The following is a 25,455-nucleotide window of genomic DNA, read 5'->3' as shown; positions in this document are numbered from 1 at the left end:
TGTTTGTAATTTTAAAAACATTTTCTTTAAAAAGAACAAACATATCAGTAGCCACTGGGAAAAGATTAGAAACGGTAACAATCATATCAAGCAATCACAATAAATCAGAAAAAACAGTATGCTACTGTAAAATAAGGCTTGAATTTGTTCTCGTATTTTAACTATTGAGTACGTGAGGGGCTAGTAGATATCACGTCATCACGCAATCACTCCCTGTCAGCAGGTGGTGCTGCTGTGCGTTTTGAAGACGAAGAGGCGAAAAGAAAACGAATAAGAAAACATCATCATCAACCAGGCAGACAGGCTTTGATTGAAGAAAACAGCAGGTAAAATTACATTTTAATAATTTTCCCAACGTCAGTGTGTTATCCTTACGGCAAATAAAGCTCGAGTACAACACGCGGAGGAGTGGAACAGGGAAGCGCTTCTTATTTCCGCTTTGTTTTTGTGCCGCTTCCAGTCGAAGGTTAGCTTCGATGCTAAGCTAAATGCTAGTGTCCCCGTCGTGGCGTCGTTTGTTTTTGTTTCAAACTGGTCGCTTACAGTGAATTTAATTAATGTTGTGTAAGCATACTCCTTGTAGTTAACATTTTTCGTTGTATTTGGTGCTTTCTAGTTGAATTTGAACTAACTAAGCTAACGGTTGCTCTTTCTGCTGTCATGGCAACAGGATGAAAAAATTCTTAATATTCTATCTCAGTTAATCTAAATGTTGGGCATTACATTTTGATGATGATTAAACATGAAAAAACTAAAATGATCACGTATAGCAAATAGGGTCAAAGTGTAAAAGGCTCTAAAGGAAAGAGTTATTGTGCATTAATAATTAGTTATTATTCCCTACAGAGGAGCTAGATTTTTTCTTAAAGTAGCTCAAACTACAGTTCTACAGGCTTTCTGGAGGTTTATTGTCTGCTTTGTCTGATGTTTTGCTCCTTTTTGTCCATTTCTTGAATCAGGCATGCCAGCCCGTTATGTTTATTTCAAATATAGAAACAGTTATAGTTGTAAAACAGCGATATTTTATATCTCCACGTTTGTGCGTTGAAGGATATGTTTGTAATCTTGATACAGGTGCATCAGAGAAGATGAGTTTTTCAGCTGTTTTTACAGACCGGAATGTGATAGGTTTTAATTTGTATTGCAGGTTTTTCTGCATGTTCACTGCTAATTAAGGGGTAAACTGGCTGACATTTTCCTTTCCTTCTTCCAGGATTGTCCCTCTTTTCTGTATCGGATTCGCTCTTTGCCTCCCACTGAGTGCCGCAGGACTGCTGGGAGTTTAGCTTCTCTTCCGGCCCACCAACATGCCAGCTGCACTTGCAGATTCCAGTCAGATCATCTGTGAAGTCTGGGCGAGCAATGTGGAAGAAGAGATGAAAAAGATCAGACAGATTATCCAAAGCTACAACTACGTCGCCATGGTGAGAGTTTTGACTGTTGGTTCAGCAAAACAAATTTTACGTACATGCATCCTACGCTGTTAATAATCAATTGATCCACTGTGCTCACAAATCCAAATCTGAACCATACCTGAACTACTCCTGTTTCCTTTCCTTTGAGAGATCAGACGAAGTGGCTGACTCTTGTCACTTTAACAGATCAGTGATGTTTACGTCTCACACAGGACACAGAGTTCCCTGGGGTCGTTGTGCGGCCAATCGGAGAGTTTCGCAGCACGGTGGACTACCAGTACCAGCTGCTGAGGTGCAACGTGGACCTCCTGAAGATCATCCAGCTCGGACTCACGTTCATGAACGAGGACGGCACTTATCCTCCGGGCACGACGACGTGGCAGTTCAACTTCAAATTCAACCTCACGTAGGTCTAAAACCGTTTCCCTGGTGATTCAGGGTGAACACAATATCTTTTGATGATGAACATTTAGTGTTGTTTGTGTAATGTGACGTCGATCTTCTCCTCAGAGAAGACATGTATTCGCAGGACTCCATCGACCTGCTGCAGAACTCCGGCCTCCAGTTCAAAAAACACGAAGAAGAAGGAATCGACACGCTGTACTTTGCAGAGCTCCTCATGACGTCCGGCCTGGTGCTTTGTGAAAACGTCAAGTGGCTCTCCTTCCACAGGTTGGCTGTTTTTCCTTTTTTTTTTTAAACCTAGCAGATGTATCCCCTGTGATTCGTAAGTATTGTGATGAACATTCCCATCTTTGATTTTTCAGCGGTTATGACTTTGGCTATCTGGTGAAGCTTCTGACTGATGCTCGGCTTCCCGAGGAGGAGCACGACTTCTTTCAGATCCTCAACTTGTTTTTTCCTGCAATCTACGACGTCAAGTACCTGATGAAGAGCTGCAAAAGTCTCAAGGTTTGCTGAAATGTAACCACGTCTTTTATTTGAACCAGTTTGGTCACTGGAGGAGACAGGATTCACCCGCCTGCTGTGTTTGTGCTGCAGGGAGGCCTGCAGGAAGTAGCCGATCAGCTGGAGCTGAAGAGGATCGGACGGCAGCATCAGGCCGGATCCGACTCACTGCTCACAGGGATGGCTTTCTTCAGGATGAAAGAGGTAAACTGAGCCTCAACCTTGGAAGTTATGCAACTGAAGTAGTCCTCTGTATTTTATAAATTTTTGAAATTGTTCTGTACAGTGAGTATTAATGAGGTAGATAAGCTTGGATCGGATATGGTCAAAAGTATGAGTCAACCCTTTTCTGTCTTTAATGTTCATTTAACAAGTTATTTTTTTCCTTTTAATGGCATTTGATGTTTCACCAAAACCAGACATTAAAATTGTATTTTTTTTTATTTTTTTGCAAAAAATGCTAAGCAGTAATGAAAAGGGTCAAAAATAGAAAGATTTGCCCTGAGATTCCGAGTTGTTTTGTGTTTAATGGCACGATCAGAGTTTTGTGTAACATATTTTTGTTCTTTGAGTTGTTTGTATTCGGAGCAGACGCAAGGAGAAATACTGTAAAACAGTATTTTTACCATTTTCAACAAGCTAGAAATTAGCCTAACTATCCGCACCAACTGTGTAAATAAGAGTGTCGGGTTGAATTCCCTGGAGTAATTGGACCTTTACCTCAATTATCAGATTCCCCAAAAGCTACCAACATGTCCTGTAACAAACATTTAAAGCTCTAAAGAGTAAAACTGATAACCTTTGTTTTCTTTACAGCATTCCTGTTATCTAACAATTGTTTCTTCTTCAGCAGCTGTGTAAATAAGCTGCTCTAAATTTACCTTTACACACCTCACAGATGGTGGAAACGTGTAGTATTCTTCCCCCAGAAACAACTTCCACACTGAAGGGTGTTCGTTTGGTCTTATTTGTGGGTTTCTGACCAGTTAATGCAGTTATCAAATAAATGTTTAAACTTTAGGATGGCCTCACATATTAGTAGTATTGCATCATATCAATTTTGCTTCTCTGCTTGTTTTTCTGATTTCTGTCATATTTATTTACCTGCTTATTAAACTTGTAACATGTTCAGTTTTGGTTATGCTTGGCAAAACTTAATTTTTCAAGGACTGTGTTGAAAAGCAGCTGAAGTCCAGAGAGAAAAACCCTCAGAATCTGTATATCAGAACTTTTTGAAAGGGAAAATAAAAAGGAATTAGGGTAGTTGAAAACTTTAGCACAGCCCTGTTTTTAATTTAAGCTGTTCTTGTCTTTGCAGCTTTTCTTTGAAGACCACATCGACGACGCCAAGTACTGCGGTCGGCTATACGGCCTGGGATCTGGATCCAGCCAGCCACAGAACGGGCTCTCTGGGTCGGGACAGGAGGAGACCAACAACAAACACTGAGCGGCCGCTCAGCTTCGCTCGTTTAAAAAAAAAAAAAAAAAAAAAAAAAAAATATTTCTGCTCTCCAAGGAACTTGTGTGAACATATCTGAGCGACTTTTTCAGTGGACTCGGAGCGGGAACAGATCCCTTAGCGGCCGACTCGTTTCTTTCCATGTCAGTTTTTAGCCGAGTCTCAGGCCAAACAAGTCGGATCAATTTTTTTTAAACGTGTTTGTTTTTACAGCGTGGGACCAGCGCCTGACATCCTGGGATTTTAAAGACTTCTCTTTCGTTCCCCCCCTGCAGGGATTTATTTTTTTAAGTTAATGCTGGAAGGGCCTGTAAATTAAAATGTATAAGTTCAACAAAAATTAAAAATGTTTTAGCTCATTTTGAATGAGGTAAATGCTCTGTGGGTTCAGTCGTTCTGTTTTCTGCTTCCAGGTTTGTTGAGAAGATAAGATTTCATCTTCTGACCAGGTAGAGGACGTTGCGATGTAGTTTCACTCGACTCAGGATCTGTTTCAAAGATTTATTTTATTTCCAAAAAAGCTGTGCGAGTGAGGTGTTTCAGTCTAAAGGAAAACCAGATCACGTCAGGAATCCTCGGGACGCTTTCAGGACAGGCAGACTGGTTCCGTATTTTCGGAGCAGATCTTTGGCCTGTTGTCGAAGGACGTCTGAGACGGAAGACGACTTGTCGAGATGCAAGAGAACAAGGCAACATTCCACCACATCTGGACGAGGAAACATCTGCAAGACAAAAACATCCAAAGGAGTTGTCCATCTCTTGGAATTGTTGGTATCCAGACTCGCCAACCAACTTTAATTACCTTGATTGTGTTGGGAATGTTTTCCAGGGTCTGTTGGAGTTTGGACATCTTTGAGGACAAAGAGAGGAAAGTCTCCTCCTCCTCCTCAGATCTGCAAAAAAGGAGGGAAACATCAGGAAGAAGAGCAACAGAGTCACTTTGGTCTGAAATGTTCCAAAGAATTTGACTTGAAGACAAACATTAAGTAAAACTAAAACCAGCTCCGCCATACAAATCAGGTGTTATTACATCTAGGGTTGGGACTTTTAAAGACACAGTAAGCTTAATGGCAGACTTAACACAGCTGCTGAAATGTACAAATATGAGACACAGCACAACAAAATGTGAAACCTGATGAGGAAATTTTGTTTAAATTTAGACCTTTTTTATGATACTTTAAGAGCCACTTCTCCAGATAAAGAAAATGGAAATAAGCAAGAACAATCCTGACCGTTGCTCAACGTCTGAGGTTGCTGTCTGAAGCGGACTGCCTTCCTGTTGGTTCCCAGATTCCATCTGTCCATCTCGGACACGGCTGTGCTGCAGAACCATGGTGGACAGTCGCTCCTGGGTCTCCCTCACTGACCTCTGAGTGGCCTGACAGGCGGCGTGAGGCTCTGACAGAAGCACTGATGGCTCAAAGTCCAGTCCTTGAGAGCACCGCTCTTTCAACTCCGCCGCTCCTGCCTCGTCGTTCGGCTCGTCGTTGCTGCAGAAGCCAGGTCCGTTTTGGACCACCGAGTCCCTCCACCAGCACTCATACAGACTGTGGTAACAAACTAACGCCTGCAGGCTGCCAGCTTCAGCTTCAGAGAGGTGGAGTGTTTTGGAATGTTTCCTGGAAAATATCCTGACGTCACCTGTATGACAAACCAATCGATTAGTTAATGTCAGGGCTGGGAGATAAATTAATTTTATCCATTAATCTAATTTTTGAAGATTTAATCTTTGGAACATCTGGATTTTTTTCCCCACTAAAGCTTTTCTTAATTCAGAGTGATGTCAACACGATCAAAGCCGCCATCTTGCTTGGGAAGCTGCCATATAATATATTTGCACTATAAATTCAGGTATACTACAAGAATAGGGTCATATTACAAGAATACAGTAGAATGACATTAATGTTGAAATAATATTAGGAGAATTAAGTCATTTTACAAAAACTCCTCAACCAAAAAAAAAATTATTCAGGCTATTTTTTATTAAATGACTTCTCATATTTAAGAAGTTCTTCTAGTAAAGTTGCATTTATTCTGCTAATGACTATATTTTCATAATTAAAGACTCTTGTAGCTGGTCCCCAATACTCCATTGCACAACTCTCAGGAGGAATGACTGAAATAAGTCACTTTTGAAAATGGTTTCTGTCATCTTAATAAAAAAAATAAATAAATAAAATCAGATCTGAAAGAAAAAATTAATTTTACTTTTAAGAGAGTACTGTACGGTGCTGTATCACCCAGCTCTAATTATTAACTAAAATCTCTAGAATAATTTCAAATCAGCTTAAATAAAAGCTTGAAGTAGTACTGATACCTTCAGGGAACAGCAGCCGGCAGAACGCCGCAGAGACCTCAAAGTGTCCAGAGTCTCCGATCCAAGCCGCAGCCTGCCACAGCTCCGTCATCAGCCGCCCGTCGTCGCTCAGCAACCAGCTGAGCAGCGAGCGAGTCAAATGGACCGAGGAGTACAGCAGGACCTGAACATGGACCGAAATGGGTTCGTGTAATGAATTGAAACAAATAATTAACTTACGATTAATTGTCAATTAAAGGTTTCATAGGTCAAAATGAGCTTCAATCAACCGAAGCCTTCTTAGACATTATTTCAGTGTTACAGTTTGGCCTCCACCCAGAAGCAGAGCTGGTTGATGTAGGAAAAAAAATGGCAGAGCCAAACCAGAACAAGAAAGAGAAGTTTTAGCATTTAGCAACTACAGATGGTAGTATGTATCTGTTTCAAATATTTGTGTTCTTTTCATTTTTTAATTCAGCAACCCAAGAGTCTGTTTTGTGAATGCTCTCTGTGGGTGATCTTCGGAGCGAACCTGTCTGAGAGGAATGCTGGCGCTCCGTGCCGGAGTCTCCACAGACTTCAGCTCTTGCAGAAGCGCGCTGATGCTGCGATCTCCAGCTGAATTCAGGAAAACGTTAAACTCTTCCTCCCAGATGTCTCTCGCTCTGTCCTGCAGGGTGTTGGAACCGTTCAGGGTCGCCCACCGATGAGTGGAGACGCAGGAAGCTGGGGCGAGGACCCCGGAGTCCGCCAGCGCCGCGGCCAGCAGCTCAGCCACACACAGATGGAGCCTGTGTGCCTGCAGGACACAAACTGCCACATTAAATCCTCTGAATACTTACAGAAATGAGTGGTTTCAGGATATGACAGACTCTGACCAGCAGGGGGCTCTGTAAGCTCAGAACCTCTTGTGCTCCGACCCAGTCCTGAGCAGCTGCCAGGTCTTTAGCGCATCTCAGAGCCAGCGTCTGGCCCAGAACTTCCTCTCCGGAGATTCTTGCCAGATCAGCCGCCGTCCTCAAAGACGGGGCGTCGTTCTTCCTGGCGATGACTTTGGCTGCGTCAAAACTGCAGCCGGCACCGAGGTAACTGGGCAAAAACGTAGGAGGAGAGAAAATATAAACCCAGAATTCAGATTGTGAAATCTGGGTCTAGTTCTGTGGTTCTGCTTCTGACCATTTAGCGGCAGCAGATAAATGTCCGTCTTTCTCCAGCACAGCAGCCCAGCATGTGTAGAGATCCTTCAGCAGAGGCTGGTCTGCGGGGAGCCGGGCTTTCACCAGAGCAATGGCCTCCCTGAGGAACACCAGAGCAGATGCAGGAACAGAACAAAAATCAACAGCATTAAAACTAAAGTTTGTGCCATAAATATTCTGCTTCTCACTGCTTTTAGAAGGGCATTTATGTCACTTATTTCTAAACTTTTATTGATTTATTTGAACCTTTTTGTGTTTGGAACCACTCCTTAGATCCAGTTGCTAAATTACAGTATAGTCCCACCACCTCCATTATTTCAGTTGAAACATCTTCAGCAAAAGAAACTGAGGTGAATTAGCAGTGCTTGCTAACAACTGACTGAGTCATCCAGGACATGTTGCTATGAAATAGTCTGTTCTGCCCAGATGTTCAGCTGTTGGCATCATGACAATCATGAAACTGTCCTACAGCAACTGTCTTCAGTCAGAAGTCACTTCAGATTTGTTCTGAGACTGACTGTTACTGCAGATTCTTCCTGCCCACAACATCTTTTAGACAGGCTTCTTCAGGACATCAGTTAAATAAAGGAACATGAATTTCCACAATAAACTCGATCTTGTACACCCATTTCTTGTTTTATAAAGTCTTTGAAGCCATATGTTGTGCAATTATCCTACTCTGGAAGAATGACTAAAAATGGAACCTAATGCCCATGATGAGTGGATGTAAACTTAAATTAAACAGAGAGCGACAGTAAGTTACACAGACATCCTCGTGTGTATGAACGGTGGGAGACATGAACCTGTAGAGCTTGTTGGACCTCAGCAGGTCCACAGCCTCGTACAGCTTGTTGATGGACAGCAGGTGGGACGCCGCCTTCAGAAACTGCTCCTGCAGACACAGCTGCTTGATGAAGGCCTCCACCGTACGGCTCCACACCTCGAAGCCAGCTGCACGAGAAGAAAAGTAAAACCAAACTGTTTTATACTAGAATAAATCTAAAAGTCTCCTGTTCACCGCTAGAGGGAGCCCTTGTGTACAGCAATTAAAGCACAGCCTGCTGAGGTGAAGCTGTTACCCATGGGAGCGATGGAGAGCAGGTGGTCGTTGAGCTCTCCTCTCTCTGTGGCGAGCTGCAGCGCCCCCTGCAGGTCTCCGCTCCAGAGCCGCAGATATACCACAGAGTCGTAGTGGCCCGCCTCCACGTGGCTCTTCTCTAAACAACAAGAGAAGAAGAAAAATAGTTCAGGCTTCCACTCTGAACTTCTTAACATCCAGCAGCTGAAGAAGAGAAATCCCACAAACCTTCAGCCTCAAACATGCGGTACAGAGCCTCTCTGTCATGAAACAGACCCAGGTGGATATAATCTCCTCGGCCAGGGACGCAGCCTGCAGGTGGCGCTAAAAACACAAAAACACTTTCATCAACAGGTCTTTGACCATTTTGTATGTAGTAACTTAACAACCATTTTTTGCAAGATAAAGGAACAAAGGTTTAGTGTTTAAGTCAAAATATACCATAGAATTGCACAAAAATCCGTGAGAGGTGTACGGAGCCCCGTGCCAGAAGAAAAACGGCGAGTGACTGAGGGTCATTGCGTGTAACGGAAACCCTGTAAATTCTAGACACTAACAGGTACCATAGAATTGCACAAAAATCCGTGAGGGACGGCAGAGTCCCTGCTCAAAATTCCGTTAAAGAGGTGTATGGAGCCTTGTGCCGGAAGCCCATTAAAATGCTGTCTACATCGTTTTAAACTGTGTGATTGTGAGCGTGAGTGGGAATTAAAATAGCAATAGGTATTTTGTTCCATATAACACAATAGGAGTGTAACAGGTAAACCTTCTATGGATGCAAACTCCACTAAAAACCCACCTGTTTAGGATTGTATTTGAAACGTAATCAATTACAAATTTATTGATGGAACCTGAGTTAATGTCGTGTTTTGATTGTTGATTCTATGTTGCATTGTGTTTCTGTGTTGGATATGATGTAAAGCACTTTGAAATGTCTTGCTGCTGAAATGTGCTATACAAATAACATTTGATTGATTAATAATATGGAACCTCAAATACACCAATAAATATTCACACCCCTTGAACCTTTCCACATAATGTGTCTTTATGTGACATAGAAACACAAAGTAGTGCAAACTGTGCACCTAACTGCTTTCAGACGTCACCAAATTACTCAACAGAATCGAGCTGTGTGCACCTTAAATCCAGATTTCTATTTGTGAAGTTTGCTGAAATGTAGAGGTGAAACGGCTACAGTTTTCTGGACAATCTTTATAAAGTCTGACCTGCTGATTTTGATTTTGGCAGATATCTGAAAAGTCGCAAAATGCAGTGACAAAATTAGAAACAATGTGGTGATTATTGTTAACTGCTGATTTTCAGAGCTCTGTGGAGGGAAACAAGCTCAGTTTCTCATTTTAGTATTGGAAGACTGCAGCTCTCTCAAAATGAAGGAAATCATGTCTGATCTATTGCTGCACCACTACTGAAATGTGTTTTCAATGTCATTCAATCCAGCTGCCTTCCATTTGGTTTCATTTGGTCATGAAACCAAATGAATGAAACCAACCAATCGGATGCCTTCAGATATGGAGACAGATCAACAGGTGAGTAGATCCGTTTTGGTTTAGTTTAAGAACTTGTAAATATTTCTCTAGATGGATTAAAGACATGAATCCTCTGATTTTAAGCTTCTCACCACTGGAGTGTTTGACTGAAGCCAGAGTCAGGCAGTCCTGCAGCAGCTCCTCTTTGGGCCGGTGGTCCATGGATGTGCTGAGAGGCAGCATGGAGCGAGGCTTCTTCTTCTTCATCAGGTCTGGAGAGGAATCACATAAAACATTATGAGATACAATGGAGGATTGGATTAATAGTTTACTCTCATTTTCACAACCAAGCTGCTCAGTTCTTCATGTTTCAGAAAAGATGATCCACCCACCTGGTTTGTCTTTAGGTTTTGCAGCAGGAGTGGATTTTCTTGGTACCTCGTTAACTGCTAAGAATAACAAAATTGTTTCATATAAAATAATAATTAAAACAAGCTCCTTTTACTGTACTTTGTTCACCTACCAGCTGGAGATTCCAGACTGTTTGATGATCGGACTTCTTCCTCTTCATCTTCCTCAGACAGACCCTGCTCTGCCTGCTTTCCTTCAGTTGCCGGCTCGCCGTTGATCTTCGGCTCCGCCGGTCCAACAGATCCTGACGCCGTCTTGTTCTTCTTCTTCTGCTTCTTTTCCTGCATCAGGACCATCTTCTTCCCTGAGATTAAATGCCAGCACGGCGTCACAGAAAGCCGTTTGTGTCGGCACACAGACCTTCTTCATGTCCGTGTCTACCTTTAGGAGGCTTGGTGAACTCCTGTTGGGAAACCTTCCACTCCTGGACTGTGAAGTCTTTCCCTCCAGTCCAGATCACATCTGGATCAGCTGGAGACCAGTCCACACACAGCAGATACCCAGTGTGACCGCGGTAGTTGGAGACGGCTGCTTCCTCCAGGACGTCCCACACCTACATGGAGAGACACCATTAAATATCACCGTCCAACTCAAACAGTTCAACTGGGTAAATGAACTTTAGGAAGATGTTTGTTCAGAGCTAAAGATAAATCTATATGGACGGTTGACTGATGTTTAGCTGCTTATGGTATAGCTAATTGACTTTTGAGAGAAGAGGTAGACGGTATAAGATTTTTTTCTTCCAACTACTCCTTTTTATTCAAAACTTCTGTTTGCAATGTGACATGTTCATTTTAAATGAACAAAATAACCAAATAAATAAATAAAATACAAATATCTCCCTACACTTTCTTCTTCAAACCTGTAAAATACTTAATTCGATATACATGTCCAGACCGACCTGAGCCGTGCCGTCGTACGAGGTGGTGACGAGTCGCCCGCTGTGGTGCGGACTCCAGGCCACGCTGGTGATTTTAGCCGTGTGACCACAGAGCCGGCGGTACGGCTCGGTCAGCACCGCCGGGCTCTCCGGAGGATTCTCTGCAGAAAGCGAGATGATCAAATATACGCTGCCCAAAGCTGGATGAAAGAAATAAACTAAACTTTGATTCCATGTGAAAGAAAACAAAATCTACAAATTAAAACAGATTTAGTTAAATCTGTGCAAAACACAAGACACATAGTTCCAACTCACTGGGCATTCAAGAAAGCAACAAAACGTTTTTTCCCTCTAATTTTACCTGATAGAATGACACCCTGGGAGGAGAGTCATATTTCCAATATCAAAAAAAAATGAAGATGCTCCAGATCAGTTGATTTTCAGCATACATGCAATTATTTCACCATTTGTGAAGACCCTCTACCTCAGCAGTACCTGGTTTGCTTTGGCAACACTCTTCAGTGTGAATGTTATTGTGTAAAGATAAAAGGTCTCAGTATCAGTGAGATGTTTCAAATGAAGTCAGAGGGAGAAGTTGTAAGAAGCTACTCAGGTGGACAATATTTTAAACAATATGGGGGGAGACAGCTGCTGTTTATTCAGGTTTTCAATGGATAACAGGAAGGCTGAAAAGTTGTGAAGATTTTTGGAAATGTCAAAGTTAAGGTAAGGATCTATATTCTCTGAATACACATAGAATCTGTCAGTCACTTACTGCTAATCCGATATAATAAGGCAGTTTAAAATGTCAACTCAAACTATTTCCTTTTTTTTTTTAAATAAAGGAATAATAAACACAACAATCTATAAAAAAAGGTCTGGAATAATGTTTTTATAGCTACAAATTCTTAAAGAGAAACTATAACTGCATGAGGTCAGGATCAAGAAGAAATACCAAAAATGAATGGAGGAGAAAACATTTCTGAAAACAACAAGAAGATGCTTCCAACCAATGACAGAGCGGAGGTCGTGGACGTAGACGATGGCGTTGGTGGAGCCTGAGGCCAGCAGACAGTGGAGCTCCGGTGCAGTGCCGTGGTCGTGGTGCCATCGCAGCGTGTTGATGATCTTGTGGTGCTGCTGGATGCTGCACAGCAGCAACAGACTGGGAGCCTGATACACATCAATGCTCCTACAGGGGAAACAAAACGCTCAGATGTTCAGAAGGTGTGTAGATATGAGTCACCCGATTCATCACAATATCATATCGATTTACTTAGACAACGATACAATGTTTGCTGATATGTCTGTCACGTTACAATTTAATTCACAAAACTGGAATCCATATGTCATATGCCCACTTAACATCTATTTCAACTCAAAAAATAACTACAATATGACGACTATTTTCTTACTAAGCTCTTACAGGCATTGTAGTAAAAAGTTAAAAATGTCAAAATAAGGAAATATCTTAAACTTGATGATACAGATTGATATTTACATTTTGCATCAGCGTAATTGGATCATTAATCATTTAACCGATATAAATCAATGCATTGCTTCTCCTCTAGTTTATAACGGATTCATTTAGAAGAAATTCTTTGTGATCCTAACAATGCAACTCCAGGAGGAGTTGTGTCCCTTCTCTAGTTAAAACAACTTACAATTATTTATTGAAAACTAATTCTATTAAGGAAACGGAAACTATACCACCGCCTCGTTTTTTAAAACCTTTTCTGGCTCAGAATGCCACAAATATCCTGAACTAAAGTTGAATCAGTGAAGTCATTTTGTTGAGACTAGTAACATACAACAAAAAAAAAATCTAAAAAAAAATTTTAATACATAAATATTAAAAATAAAAAATCTCAATGACCCTTCAGTACCCTCCGATGACTGAATTTACTGGTCCTGTTTTGAACTTTAAGTGAACGCAGAAATAAATACGAAGTCTCAACAGCTCAAACAGAACTAATCTCCTCATTCTGTGGGTAAACAGATTTGAGTAATTCACCCATCCTCGTTGCCGATGGCGACAACCTTCCCATCCGGCTTCCAGCTGAGGTCCGTGTGTGGAGACAACTTGTGCTGTTTGAAAGCAGGAGAGGTTCAGTAGAAACAAGACAGAACATGGTTGTTTTTTTTAAACATTCAGCTAAAAACAAAATCAGAAATGACTTAAGATTTTAGTTTTGCCATCCTGATGACACACACACCCCACACACACACCCCACCTGGATGTTGTTGGTGTCTCTGATGAGCTTGTCGATGTCCGACGCCTCTCCGTTCAGCCTCGTTGGGTCGTGCTGCAGGATGACGCCCTCGCCGGCGCAGCTGTACAGACTGTCGCTCTGCTTTCCTTCTGCACCTAAATGTCACACAGACATGTCTCACAGACCAGCTGCACTTTGGGAATCAGCAGCAAAATTTCCAGGTTAAAGTTTTCTTGATTTTGATTTCAGAGTTAGCAGGGACTCACCAAACGACAGCGGGGGCACTGGGGGCCCCCAGGACAATGTGTACACAGTCTTCTTGTGATAGGAGCTCGATATCTGAGGAGGCCTGCAGGAGAACAAACAGCCAATCAGAGAAAGAGAGGATGGTGACGCTGCAGGAAAATAAGCCAAAGGGTTTTGAAGGTGAAAGACACTTTTTCAGTCTTTTGTTATGAATAGATACAAAAACACATGAAATTACCTTCATGAACCAGCGGTCAAAAGCAATCAGGAGAAGAAGGAAGTTTGGAGTGAGTATTACAAATCCTGCCATAGAGGATCTTACTTGTTGGAGAAGACGTCGTAGATCCCAACTTTTCCATCATCGGTTCCAAAAGCCAAGGATCCCTCTTTTTTTGGGTGCCACGCCAGCTGCAATTAAAGCAAAAAGTAATTCATGTTTTTCATCTCTAGAACCTTTACTGTAAGGAAGTAGTTTTAAAAAGTTCACCTGTCTGCTAAAAAGAGGCAACGTTTTTTTAAAAATATATTTTCAAACTGTTTCGATCCCTAATGTGACCCATGTCCTTCACAGCACAAGTTCAAGGGCGACCACATCCTCATGCATCATGATGATGTTTCACTGAGGGTACAGTTTTACTGTGGTCTCGTGTTTTTGAACCACACTGAGTGTTGGAAAATTGTAAGATACCCACAGCTAAGTCTTACCGCTGTGACCTTGGACTTGATGCCCTGCCAGAACGATCTGACGTCGTACTGGTTCTGGGTGCTCAGCGTATTCCACACTCGGATCACGTTGTCCCCGACGCCAAGCGCCAGACAGCCGACGCCCACCGGGGAGAAGGTCAGGGTGTAGACGTGGCCCCCCAGGGTGGGCAGGGTCCAACAGCAGCTCAGAGAGTCCAGGTCCCAGCATTTAATCTGAACCAGTGGCAAAAAAGGAGAACAACTTAATCCTCTTCAACCCACCTAATCTGTCTGGGGTTGCTGCAGTGTAAAGAAGCACAAAATCCCAGAAGCACAAACAAACATGGATTTTATGATGGATTAACAAAAGAGCATTAGTTCCATTTAAATTTCTAATGCGACATAACTTTTGTCATAAAAGTCTTAGTTTTAACAAACAGTTTCTCAAAACGCCTTTGGCTGGAGAAAAAGAACTTTTAAAATTTTCAGGTTTTTTTATTCACATTAAGAGCTGAATATTTGTTCCTTTTCAAGTGAATTAAATTAAAAGTACTTTCCCCATTTTTTTTTCTTTTTAATGTCTTTTACAATTTTTTATTTCTAGAACAATTTGTAGAAGTTTAAAAACTCTTAGAGACAACTCCTTTATTCCCCAGAGACCTCACCATTCAAAGATCAAGCAAAACAAAAGTAGGTCATTTAAAAGTAAAACTTTAGTTATCTTTTGGGGTGGAAGCCAGGCACACACCTCTCTATCCATGGATGTGCTGATGAGAATCTCTCGGCCGTCCTGCAGCTGAACCGAACTCATGTTGAAGACGATCCGGCTGTGGTTCTGACCCTCAGACGACGTTCCAAACAGGCTCCACTTCTGCTTCCCATTCTTGGCCAAATCCCACATTGCCAACTCACCACTGGAATGGTAGGAACAGTTGAATGTCAGGTTGAGCGTGTTAGCAGGAAATAATTCAACAATATAAAACACCGTCTTACGTTTGTCAGCAATATAAATAAAATAGCCTTAATATTAAATTTACTACATTTATGACTTTGTTTCTTTGTACAATTTCAGTTTTCTGGCACACAATTTGTATTCAAAGAGTCCTGCTTCATAATGCCGGCCACTAATAGAGTTTCCAGAGTATTTGGAACAAAGATAGGCCTCCAACAAGTTCAACTCTTAGTTTTCTTGATAAGAGCACATGGTCCTAGTCAAAGTGTTAGTTCTAAAAATAATTCTTCAATATAGTTTTAATTAAAAGATTCATTTTATTTTTATTTCTGCTACCTATTCCTGAGGATTAATAACACTCATCTTAATCTAAACCAGTGGTTCTTAACCTGGGTTCGATCGAACCCCTGGGGTTCGATGAGTCGGTCTCAGAGGTTCGGCGGAGCCTCTGCCGCGGAGGTAAAGACACACTTGTGTAAAGTCGTGATGACACGCTCCGCTTGGCCATCGCTTGCTGCAGAGGATCATGTTACATTGCTCGGCCAATCAGCGCTGCGGGGAATTTAGTGCGCGCAGTATCAGCGGCTGTCGTAGTTGTACGTCGCGTGGTTTCTTTCTTAATATTTTAATCCAAACTAAATATGTCGAGCAAAAAAAGAAGAAAATGAACAGACTTTGCTCTGAAGATGCACTTGCCAAGGTGAAGCCACGCCTCTCTGAACTGGTCTCCCAAAAACAACAGCAGAAGTCACACTGATTTGCAGGTATGTCATTTGTGCAATACTTTATTCTGGCCCCAAAAAAGTATTTTGTGGATTCAAAACGACAAAAAACAAATTAAATTTAAAATAAAAAAAATGAAGTTATTAAAAAAATTTTAATTCTTTGAAAAAAAATCAAAATTTATTTTTAATTAGTAAAAAAATATTTTGGGGGCTGAAATTCTTTCATGGGGCCGAAATATTGTTGCGGGCCAGAATAAAGTAATACTGTAACTTGCTGTAAGTTCATGGTTTTGTTCTTTGAGCAAAGTGACGTTCATGCACGGCTCATTTTGTGCACCAGCAAAAAAACATATACCTATGTCTTGAATTAGGGAAAAAAAAATTTTTTATTTATCACTAAAGAAGGGTTCGGTGAATGCGCATATGAAACTGATGGGTTCGGTACCTCAAAAAAGGTTAAGAACCACTGATCTAAACATTTATGCCTCCTGCGTGTCCCAACTCCCCTATAGGAAAACCCTGGACCTGAAGCAGCTGGAAACGAGCTGCGTCGCTCGTCCCTTTGGCCAGTGGACGTTGAGCCAGATCCTCTCTTTCACCCCGGGGTCGACAGCAGAGCCTCTTCTCTTCAGAAATGGCAGCTTCAACGTCATCACGCCTGTCAGGAGAGGGGGAGAAAACATGCAGGAATTTAGGGTTTAAATTCACTGCAGAGAGGAGCTGGAAATGAAAGAAAATGTGATTTCATCCTAAAATGTCTAAACTTCCTCATTGATATTATTGGCATACAAGAAATAAACTCAAAACTAAATACTGAATTAAAGAAAAGTTTGAAGCATTTTCATCTTTCAGAAACCTCATCCCTCACCTTTTCCCTTAGCAGTGCTCCAGATCCTCACCGTCTGGTCTTTGCTTCCAGAAGCCAGGAAGCAGCCTGATTCTTCCCCAGCTGGAACTCCATTTGTTGCTGAAACATAATAAACGTGAGACTTAAATTAAAAACAAAACAGCAGCGCTTTTGACGTTTTTTGGCTGGCAGGACAAAGTTACCATCATGGTCCTCAGCTCTGGTGTAGAGTGTGTCCTCCCCGATCAGCGGAGACCACGCCAGCGAGTGGATCTCGTTGTCATGTCCTCGGAGGCGTTGCATCACCTCGCCTTTTTTACTAATGTCAATCAGCACGATCATCCCGTCTTTGTACCTGCAGCAGTTTAGTTGTCGTTATTGTAACATAAGTTCCACTGGACCATTGATTTTTGTTAAAAGTGATCCTTTATGTTTCCTTTTACAAAACATCTTCATTACATTTTTCACATAAAATTGTTCTTAGATAATGAGATTTTGATCCATTTCATGTTCCTTTCAGAATGAGCTGTTTTAGGGCCTCTTGCCGCTTTAAATCCAAATAAGCCCCAGTTTTTTTATCTGCTAGGCCTGATAAATTTTGCTGGACGCTAAGTAACGGGGCTGAGGCTACCAGTTGAGGGGCTGCTAGGTAACGGAGAGGTGTCTGTTGATTGTGACTCAATATTCGGGAGGTTTTTGAAAAGCCTCATTTTGTAACATGGAAAGGAACATGGATCAAACTCACACTTTAGTTTGGATTTTAAACTCTGTAACCCCTTATAAAGCCACCATCCTGAAGTCTAAACTGAGAGGTGATGTATAATGATCTACCAACCCAACAGCCACAGACTTCCAGCTGTGAGGAGAGCAGGTGAGGCAGAAGATGGTCCTCGGCTCAGGGAAGAAGCTGGCCGTGTCGCCAGTGTGGAACCAGTGGCAGACCACCACTCCCTTCTCCTCACCCGACACCACCAGGTTTTTATCCGCAGGGGACCAGTGCACCGCTGAGATGGGGCTCTGCAACACACAATCCAGTATTTAGCAGAAAACTATGCCCAAGAATATCTAAAGGTTGCAGGTGAGGCAGCGGCTAGCAGAGGGCAGTAGAATCATACTAAGCTAACCTGATGAGGTGCATTTTTCCTGATCAAAGTTTTGTTATTAGAGTCCCAGAAGCGTACACTGCCATCAGTGGAGGAGCTGACACAAATGTGACTCTGCTCAGGGTGCTGGCAGAACGAAAAGCCAGACACCAAGTCCCTGTGGCCCACCAGTTCACCTGCAAAACACACACAAAGCATTTCATTCATTAATGAGCCTTTGGTCTCTAGTTTTCAACCATTCAGAAGTGATTGGAACTCTCCCACTCTGTAGAATCATGCAGGTTTTTCTAGGCCAGAAATCCTCCCCCTGAACTCTGATATGAAACTGGTTTCTAATTTCAAAATAACAAGAAAAAAAAAATACCCTTGTTATGAAAATGTTTTTTTGGAGTCAAAACAAGGATTTTTATAAACATTTTCAAAACAGGAAAAAGTGAGAAATAGAATAATTAAAACTGCTCCTGGAAACTGATTTCTGAAAACTGGTTCCAAGAAATTCTGTTAAAGTCCAAATGAGGTTGATCAGTCAAAAATAATGGGGACAATAGAGTGGTTCAAAAAAAGTTCATGAACTCAAAATGACGGAAGTCAAAAAAGTCCTGGTAAAAAGTTCCTGTGGTAGAGACAACTACCACTCAAAGAAGAGGCACTGAAAGAAAATACACACTGGTCCTGGAAAAGCTTCCTACAGTCGAAAACAGCCAGTGGGTATAAAAGATTGAATTATAAGAAAAAATGTCCTGCAGAAGACAAAAAAAATAAGGGGACTGAATAATTGCCCCATTAAAAAATGATCTGGTTTTTGTAAAAGGTTCCAGTGGGTCAGGGTGTCCCGCTGCAGATCTCCAGCCCTGGTGTCCGGCCAGTTTTAGCTGAGTCTCTGCTCCAACACAGCTGCACAGCACGTCATGATTAATAAATAAAATAATAAATGTTCTACAGAGGCCTGCTGATGAGCCATCATTTGATTCAGGTGTAATGAATTAGGTATAAAACTAAAACATGCCGGATACCACGAGATCTGACATTGGACAGAACTGCTCTAGACTAAATAACAGCTGCAGAGAGATGCAAAAAGATGCTTAAAAGTAAAAGCTCCCTAAACAGATAACAGAATTCCAAGCAACTTAAAAAACAGTCATTAAAGTTACCACAAGGAGAAAGATACTGTGGAAAAAGTTCAAAGCAGATTTTGAACCAATTCTCCCACAGAACTAATCACTAAGCCTCGTGATTTGTGGAGTTGTGAGAACAGACTCACCTGTAACCCTGCATGAAGCAGCAGAAACCTCAATCAGGTAGATTACGCTTTTGGCTCCGACTCCCAGCAAACCGCTGCTGCTGACATCACTGCAGCGCGAGCTGTACCAGTTAGGAGAGGCGGGAAGAGACCTCTCACGCATGGCGCCTCAGACACTTTAGATAACCGTTAAATTTATTTCATAATTTTAAGTTTTAATAAACCAAAATAAAAACTCCTCACATGCTGCCTGGAGGGTTCCAGTCGCAACGTTAAAAAGCAGCGTGTTGTCGCAAAAACCCTGTCTCGAGTACGGAATCCTAATAGGGTCAAACCGCACGGAGTTTGCCGTTTTTAAAACCCGGATTTACAGGTTGTAAGTAGTTTGTGTTGCCATGTCAGGTGACAAAGCTACCAAAAACAGAATCATACGTCAATTTCTACATGTAATTGTAATAACAATATTAAACACCAAATGGATAAACGCTGCTACCGTAAAGATGCTGTTGTGACGTCGTGAAGTAATCCAATATGGCGGTGGCAATGTCAGGTCGTGGTAAGTGAACCTAATTTATTTGTAAAAACGGCAATTTTTTTGCTTAATGTGTATTTTTTTTCAAATCTTGATGTTTTTGTTCAGGCGTCGCCTTCATTAGGAACATAGCTGGGTCGCTACACATGAGGTAAGGGCATCATATATCTGTTAGCCGTGAAGCTGCTGTCTGAGACGACGAACTGAACAGTTTTAATACTAAATCATTTTGTGATAATCCTTTATAGCATGTAACATTTGTATTTTGATCACTTCTTTAAATCGTATTTAAAAAACAAGCACATGATATAGTACATGGCTATTTCACACACTATGTACTATTGCATAGCCATAGTACATAGGCTGTGTACATAAGCTGCCATAGCTATTGATTGTAGAGCTGCGACAATCAATAGCTCTACTATTGATTGTCGCAGCAATCTTTGATCAGCTTTGGTTTAAAATGCAAAATACTGAAGCTGGCCAAAACCAGAACCAGACAATTTGCTTTTACAGAATCTTTATTGCAGAAATTGCAACTTGTGAAACCTTTACTCCGTTTGTAAAAACACACTAAACTGCAATGTAAGACATAAGTATCACTTTAGATGGAATAGATGATTAAAAACTGCTGTTCTAATAGGTTTCATTTATATTCATATCATTCATATTTTTCACATGTCATGATTGGTGAAATTATTTCAAGTATTTAAGATCGGTGGATTATTCTACTCCAAATAAATGTTGAGATCTGAAATTTTCTGGGTTAAATGTTTTCTTTTGTATCTGTCTTTTAAGACTATTTTGATTACATGGATTAAAATGGATTACATGTCTTGTACATCTGTAAATAAATATTTATATCTCGTAGAGCACTTCTGGATAGATGCAAACTACATCTTGTTTCTTGTACTTGTGACAGTGCAATGACAATAAAGTTGAATTCTATTCTATTCTAAAACAGTTCTGACTAGTGTAAGAAGTTTGGTTTTTAAGCTGGGCATCATTTAGGCTTTCTTAAATGCAGCTGAGTAAATATTCTGTGAGCTTTTCTTTGGGAATCTTCACAAATTGTTGAAAAGCTAGTAATACAACTATTGATTACCATTTGAACTGACAACTTGTCAATTAAACTAATAGTTTGTCAGCTATTTAGTTGCTCAAAGTGTAGAATAATTGTAAATGTTAAAAGTTTTAACATTTTGTTCTGTCATAATTTAAAATAAATTGACAGGACATAATTTCGGTCATAATTTGTTGCGTTTATATTGTCAAAGCTTCCCACTGTCTTAACAATTTCCGAAAGTTGTAGCATGTCATGCTTTTTGCAATTCACAAGGTAAATTCTGCCTCCACTACATTTTTCTGTTCCCTCTTTTATCGCCATGGTTACAGGTTGCAGGTTCTTGGTGGCGCATCGCAGCAGCTCTCATGTCTCCACACGAGCATTTCATTAGATGACAAACACTGGGAGAAGAACAACCGGAAAGTATATCCTCCTCAGCTGCCGGAGGAGCCTCGCAGACCTGCAGTGAGTCTCTTCACTGGTTAAAATGCATCCGTGAATGAGCAGAACACCTGGCGTTACTGTAACATTTTTCTAACATGATGTTTGTCTGCAGGAAGTTTATCACAGCAGGAGGCAAATAAAGTACAGCAAAGACAAGATGTGGTATTTGGCCAAGATGGTGAGACTCGCAGCAGAAACCTGGGATAAAACCTCAGAAAAAGTTGGAACATTATTTTGTAAAGGCATCAAAATGTGATTTCATGTTGTAAATATAGACAAATGAAGAGTTTGATGTCTGCAGCACAAAAAAACATAGGAGTCTGTTTTGTCAAATTGTTTGGGGTCTGAGGTTTTCCAGACTACTCTGTCCACATTTTAAAAATCTTCACTTTATCTTTTAATAGTAGCCTTAATTTATAGCCTTAATGCTTAGATACTGCAACCTCAAATTAAATAGAAAGATTAATTTCAATCCGAGTTGTGCTCCTTACAGATCAGGGGGATGAGCATCGACGAGGCTATCGCTCAGCTAGAATTCAACGACAAGAAAGGAGCAAAGGTCATGAGAGAGGTTTGTGGTTGCGTCTGATTGAATTTTGGCGAGAAAAAAAATGTCTGCATGAGTTTTGAGAGTTGATCTTTGCTTGTTTCAGGTTCTTCTTGAAGCTCAAGAGATGGCGGTCAAGAATCACAACGTGGAGTATAAATCCAACCTCTATGTAGGTGAGTATCTGCAACCACAGCAAAATACACATTTAAATATACAACCAAAAACCAACAGAAGTTAATGTCCAGTTCAGATGTAGTTTGGTCACATGCAGAGCAGGGAAGGGAGGAGGTGGCATTTCTGAAGCAAAATTGGTGCTCAACTGTTTTCGTAAACGGCACATAAAACCGAGATTTCCTGAAAAATATTTCACAAAACAGAATTTTAAAAGATCAGAATAGAACATTGTAGCTGCTACACAGTCTTAAATCTAAAACTGTGTTCAGTTGCTCTATCCAAGGTTTGTCTAATTAAAATGTTAAACTTTGTAAGTATGTAGAAGTTTAACTAGTGACGTGCAGTGATATTCAAGACTAGTGAGGCATTGACTGCTTTGGAGTGAGATGTACATTTTTATGAAACCTGGGTCAGTTTTATTTTCTTTGTCTTCAGTCTTCAATGCATAGGAGAAGAGTATGCAGAGACATCCATTCCTCTGTTAGCTATTGTGCCTTTAGGACTCAGCACTGCCCCCTCTGATCCGCGTGGTACTTTCAACCTCATTCTGTGCGTTCTCAGTGCACATTTATGGCCAATCAAAAAGATGAAGGCAAATGCAACCAAATCTACCTTTTCTGCTCATATGCAACCCATATCCCACTTTTCCACACAGTCTGAACGGCCCAATTCAGATTTTTTTTTCACCCAAGAAATCTAATTTGTCCCACTTCCTTATGTTGAACCAGGTTGTATATTAATCTGATTGTTTTCAAAGTGTCTGCAATCTAAACGATTGTTGCATTTTTTTTTTTACTTTTATGACAATAACGTGAGACATGCATCATCATTCTGCACCAGAAGAAGTCAGATTCAGATTCAGTAAATCTGGCCTGAAAACTACAATTATGAACTTATGAAAAAAGTCTGTGTAACAGAAGTGCATCATATCAGAGTCCCACAACTCCTGGCTCTGACTACACATCCAAACAAACGTCTCTACAAAATATCATTATTAGTTGTGATTTTACATATATATATCTTTGGGTCATATGTACAGAGCTTTGGGTCATTACCGAAAGAACGAGATTGTGGATACAAGAGGCCGAAATGGGTTTTCTCCGTAGGGTGGCTGGGCTCTCCCTCAGAGATGGGGGGAGAAGCTCAGTGATCCGGGAGGGACTCAGAGTAGAGCCGCTGCTCCTTCACATCCAGAGGAGCCAGTTGGGGTGGCTCAGACATCTGGTCAGGATGCCTCCTGGACGCCTCCCTGGTGAGGTGTTCCGGGCACGACCGTGGGGAAGACCCAGGACACGCTGGAGGGACTATGTCTCTCGGCTGGCCTGGGAATGCTTTGGGATTACCCCAGAGGAGCTGGAACAAGTGGCTGAGGAGAGGGAAGTCTGGGCCTCCCTTCTGAAGCTGCTACCCCCGCGACCCGACCCCGGATAAAGCAGAAGAATATGGATAGATGGATATATATAAGTAATTTCTAGCAGTTATGAAGCTGCAAAATGAAATGTAACATTTCTAAACAGTGGCAGCCTCTTCCTCAGATAAAAATACATATTTGTCCCCCCCCCTCACTTTTTGTAAGCCAATGCTGTTTGAGTTTGCAAATTTGTTTGCAAACAAATAAGCTATGGTGTATTTTTAGATTGTTTTTAATTCAGAGCTACTTTGGAAAATGGAAAATCATTCCATATCTCTTCTCCAGTTGTTTTTTCTTCTTCCCTTCAGCCGAGTCATTCTCTGGCAAAGGGCAGTACCTGAAGAGGATCCGTTACCATGGCAGAGGCATGTTCGGCATCATGGACAAGGTTTACTGTCACTACTTCGTCAAGCTGGTGGAGGGTGTGCCACCCAAACCGGAGGAGAGGACGGGCTTTGATCAAGCTAAAGAGTACGTCCAAGGCCTCAAGAACCGGACCATCATCCACAGCCTGTAGATCACCCAGCCTTCATCTGTTGTTTGTGTGTCATTTTATAATTGTAAATAAATAAAAAATAAATAAAATGTGCTTTGTGCTTTTTATTTGATTTCATTTTTTTAAGCTTTGAGGTTTTCATGAAGCACCACGGTTTCTTTTCTAAAATGAGACTAGAAAAAATCAGAGGAATTCTTTCCTCACTAGTTCTGATCATTCAAGCTGTACTGGAAGCAGCTTTAATGTGTAGCTATTAGACATAATGAAGCAATAATGGTTCTTGGATCCTGTACGGAAATGCTCATTAGCAATGCCTTCAGTCAACACCACAGGGTTTCTACACAGCCTGGGAAAGTATGGGATTTAATTTAGGTTGTGTCCTGGTCTAAATAAGTCCTAAAAAAGTTAAAAACAAAAAACATGGAGTATAAACACCTGTACATTGTTCAGAGGAATATGTGAAACATCTTGTACTTCACAAGAACAAGTGGAGAACGTCTGAGAAGTTCGAACAAGCAGAAAAAAAATACTACACAGAATTTGTCAAGAACAAGCTGCTGCTTGTATCGGATGTAACTTGTTAGAAAAAAGCCCTCAAACACAGATGCAAGATAACATTTCAGCCTTCCAGGATTCAAACAAGATATATCATCCATGTTTTCAGACGCATATTTCCCATTTACAGATGACTACATGACTGCATGAACAGAAGAAAATCATTTTGTTCTTTCACCTCTGGGAGAAAGAAATGTCTGTTTTCTGGTGGAATGTAAATAGATCCTAAAAATAATGTATTCAGACTTTATTCCCTATCCTAATGTCTAAAATATGCGTTCATCTATCCAACTCTTTGCTGAGATCCATTCCTACTATCTATTTCCCATCTATTTTCCCATCAATACATCTACCCACAATGATTTTTTCCAGGTGTGATAATTGCAGAAATGTCTTGCATAAATTTGAGCAAACTTCTATACTTCATACTTTAAAAATGACTGAAAATTCTGGAGATGTAAGCCAGGAATACAATTTTTTAATGGTAGTAGCAGTTACATGTTGTCCAAGGAATCCACCTGACTGAATCCTCCCCTCATTGCTCTCCATCATCCTGAACAAGCACAAGGTGACAGTCGAGAGGAACAACTCCTTCCAACAGAAATAAACTTCAGCAGAACAGAAAAACTGGACCAAGTACACTTTCCATGGAAGGAAATAAAGAAAACGCACAGTTTACTACAGCAATAGTTACGTCTATTGCAGTTTAACATTTAAAAAAGTATAATTGTGTACAGTTCTGCCTTCATGATGCCCCTCCCCCAACAGCAGCACATTTGCAGCCATCAAAGAAAGCAGACGAAGCACAAACATCCCACTGCAGCTCTGTTTGGGAGTATATTTTGATCCGACAGGCGTAAATAGAGCCTTAAGTGTGTGCCAGTTGCTCTGTCACTGCTTCACCCTGATGGGTTTGGTGGTTGTGTCAGTGTGACAGCAGTCAGCGCTCCTCCTCCTCCTCCGAGTCCAAAACCTGTCAGCATCAATGATCGTCAGCTCGTCACTTCAACCAAAGCTCTGCAAGAAGAAAGCTCCAGGACTTTTTCATGAAATACAGAAAATGATTTAAAAAAAAAAAAAATCTCT

General features: G+C 41.2%; 3 protein-coding genes across 4 annotated transcripts; 2 read left to right on the top strand and 1 right to left on the bottom strand.

Moving 5' to 3' along the window:
• The first annotated feature begins 194 nt into the window (after positions 1–194).
• cnot8 (CCR4-NOT transcription complex, subunit 8) lies at positions 195–4,142 on the top strand. The gene is made up of 7 exons (XM_032576211.1): positions 195–326; positions 1,214–1,424; positions 1,628–1,821; positions 1,926–2,087; positions 2,183–2,327; positions 2,418–2,528; positions 3,643–4,142. The coding sequence occupies exons 2-7, from the start codon at positions 1,308–1,310 to the stop codon at positions 3,769–3,771; spliced, it is 858 nt and encodes a 285-aa protein (XP_032432102.1). The 5' UTR covers positions 195–326; positions 1,214–1,307; the 3' UTR covers positions 3,772–4,142.
• A 128-nt stretch (positions 4,143–4,270) lies between these two features.
• gemin5 (gem (nuclear organelle) associated protein 5) lies at positions 4,271–19,437 on the bottom strand. 2 transcript variants are annotated; one of them, XM_032576201.1, is made up of 28 exons: positions 19,163–19,437; positions 17,923–18,077; positions 17,634–17,815; positions 17,002–17,153; positions 16,820–16,918; positions 16,477–16,609; positions 15,023–15,188; positions 14,296–14,508; positions 13,913–13,998; positions 13,611–13,693; positions 13,366–13,499; positions 13,146–13,219; positions 12,142–12,323; positions 11,153–11,292; positions 10,633–10,804; positions 10,364–10,555; positions 10,233–10,289; positions 9,993–10,112; positions 8,582–8,677; positions 8,355–8,492; positions 8,079–8,226; positions 7,256–7,375; positions 6,958–7,168; positions 6,612–6,878; positions 6,101–6,263; positions 5,016–5,424; positions 4,586–4,676; positions 4,271–4,505 (listed from the first exon to the last, which is right to left on the bottom strand). In XM_032576201.1, the coding sequence occupies exons 1-28, from the start codon at positions 19,302–19,304 to the stop codon at positions 4,344–4,346; spliced, it is 4,287 nt and encodes a 1,428-aa protein (XP_032432092.1). In that variant the 5' UTR covers positions 19,305–19,437; the 3' UTR covers positions 4,271–4,343. The 2 variants fall into 2 exon arrangements, with proteins under 2 accessions (XP_032432092.1, XP_032432093.1); XM_032576202.1 differs by having other exon boundaries at positions 10,233–10,286.
• Positions 19,438–19,576: 139 nt separating this feature from the next.
• mrpl22 (mitochondrial ribosomal protein L22) lies at positions 19,577–23,907 on the top strand. Its single transcript, XM_032576212.1, has 7 exons — positions 19,577–19,697; positions 19,782–19,824; positions 21,069–21,204; positions 21,296–21,361; positions 21,677–21,754; positions 21,837–21,906; positions 23,627–23,907. The coding sequence occupies exons 1-7, from the start codon at positions 19,673–19,675 to the stop codon at positions 23,833–23,835; spliced, it is 627 nt and encodes a 208-aa protein (XP_032432103.1). The 5' UTR covers positions 19,577–19,672; the 3' UTR covers positions 23,836–23,907.
• Positions 23,908–25,455: the final 1,548 nt, after the last annotated feature.

This window comes from Xiphophorus hellerii, chromosome 11 (genome assembly GCF_003331165.1).
Source record: "Xiphophorus hellerii strain 12219 chromosome 11, Xiphophorus_hellerii-4.1, whole genome shotgun sequence".
NCBI classification, from domain to species: Eukaryota; Metazoa; Chordata; class Actinopteri; order Cyprinodontiformes; family Poeciliidae; genus Xiphophorus; species Xiphophorus hellerii.
The sequence above is the reverse complement of the archived record's forward strand: the minus strand, read 5'-3'. Positions and strand labels throughout refer to the sequence as shown.

Bases quoted from the DNA above. Each gene is read 5' to 3' on its own strand.
- mrpl22 (XM_032576212.1), top strand. From the start codon at position 19,673: ATGGCGGTGGCAATGTCAGGTCGTG. The intron at 21,362-21,676 runs GTGAGACTCGCA...TGCTCCTTACAG, and splicing joins TGTGGTATTTGGCCAAGATG to ATCAGGGGGATGAGCATCGA. The intron at 21,755-21,836 runs GTTTGTGGTTGC...TGCTTGTTTCAG, and splicing joins GAGCAAAGGTCATGAGAGAG to GTTCTTCTTGAAGCTCAAGA.
- cnot8 (XM_032576211.1), top strand. From the start codon at position 1,308: ATGCCAGCTGCACTTGCAGATTCCAGTCAGATCATCTGTGAAGTCTGG. The intron at 2,328-2,417 runs GTTTGCTGAAAT...TTTGTGCTGCAG, and splicing joins AGAGCTGCAAAAGTCTCAAG to GGAGGCCTGCAGGAAGTAGC. The intron at 2,529-3,642 runs GTAAACTGAGCC...TTGTCTTTGCAG, and splicing joins CTTTCTTCAGGATGAAAGAG to CTTTTCTTTGAAGACCACAT.
- gemin5 (XM_032576201.1), bottom strand. From the start codon at position 19,304: ATGCGTGAGAGGTCTCTTCCCGCCTCTCCTAACTGGTACAGCTCGCGC. The intron at 18,078-19,162 runs GTGAGTCTGTTC...TGTGTTTTGCAG, and splicing joins TGCTTCATGCAGGGTTACAG to GTGAACTGGTGGGCCACAGG. The intron at 16,610-16,819 runs GTGAGGGATGAG...CTCTCCTGACAG, and splicing joins GAGCACTGCTAAGGGAAAAG to GCGTGATGACGTTGAAGCTG.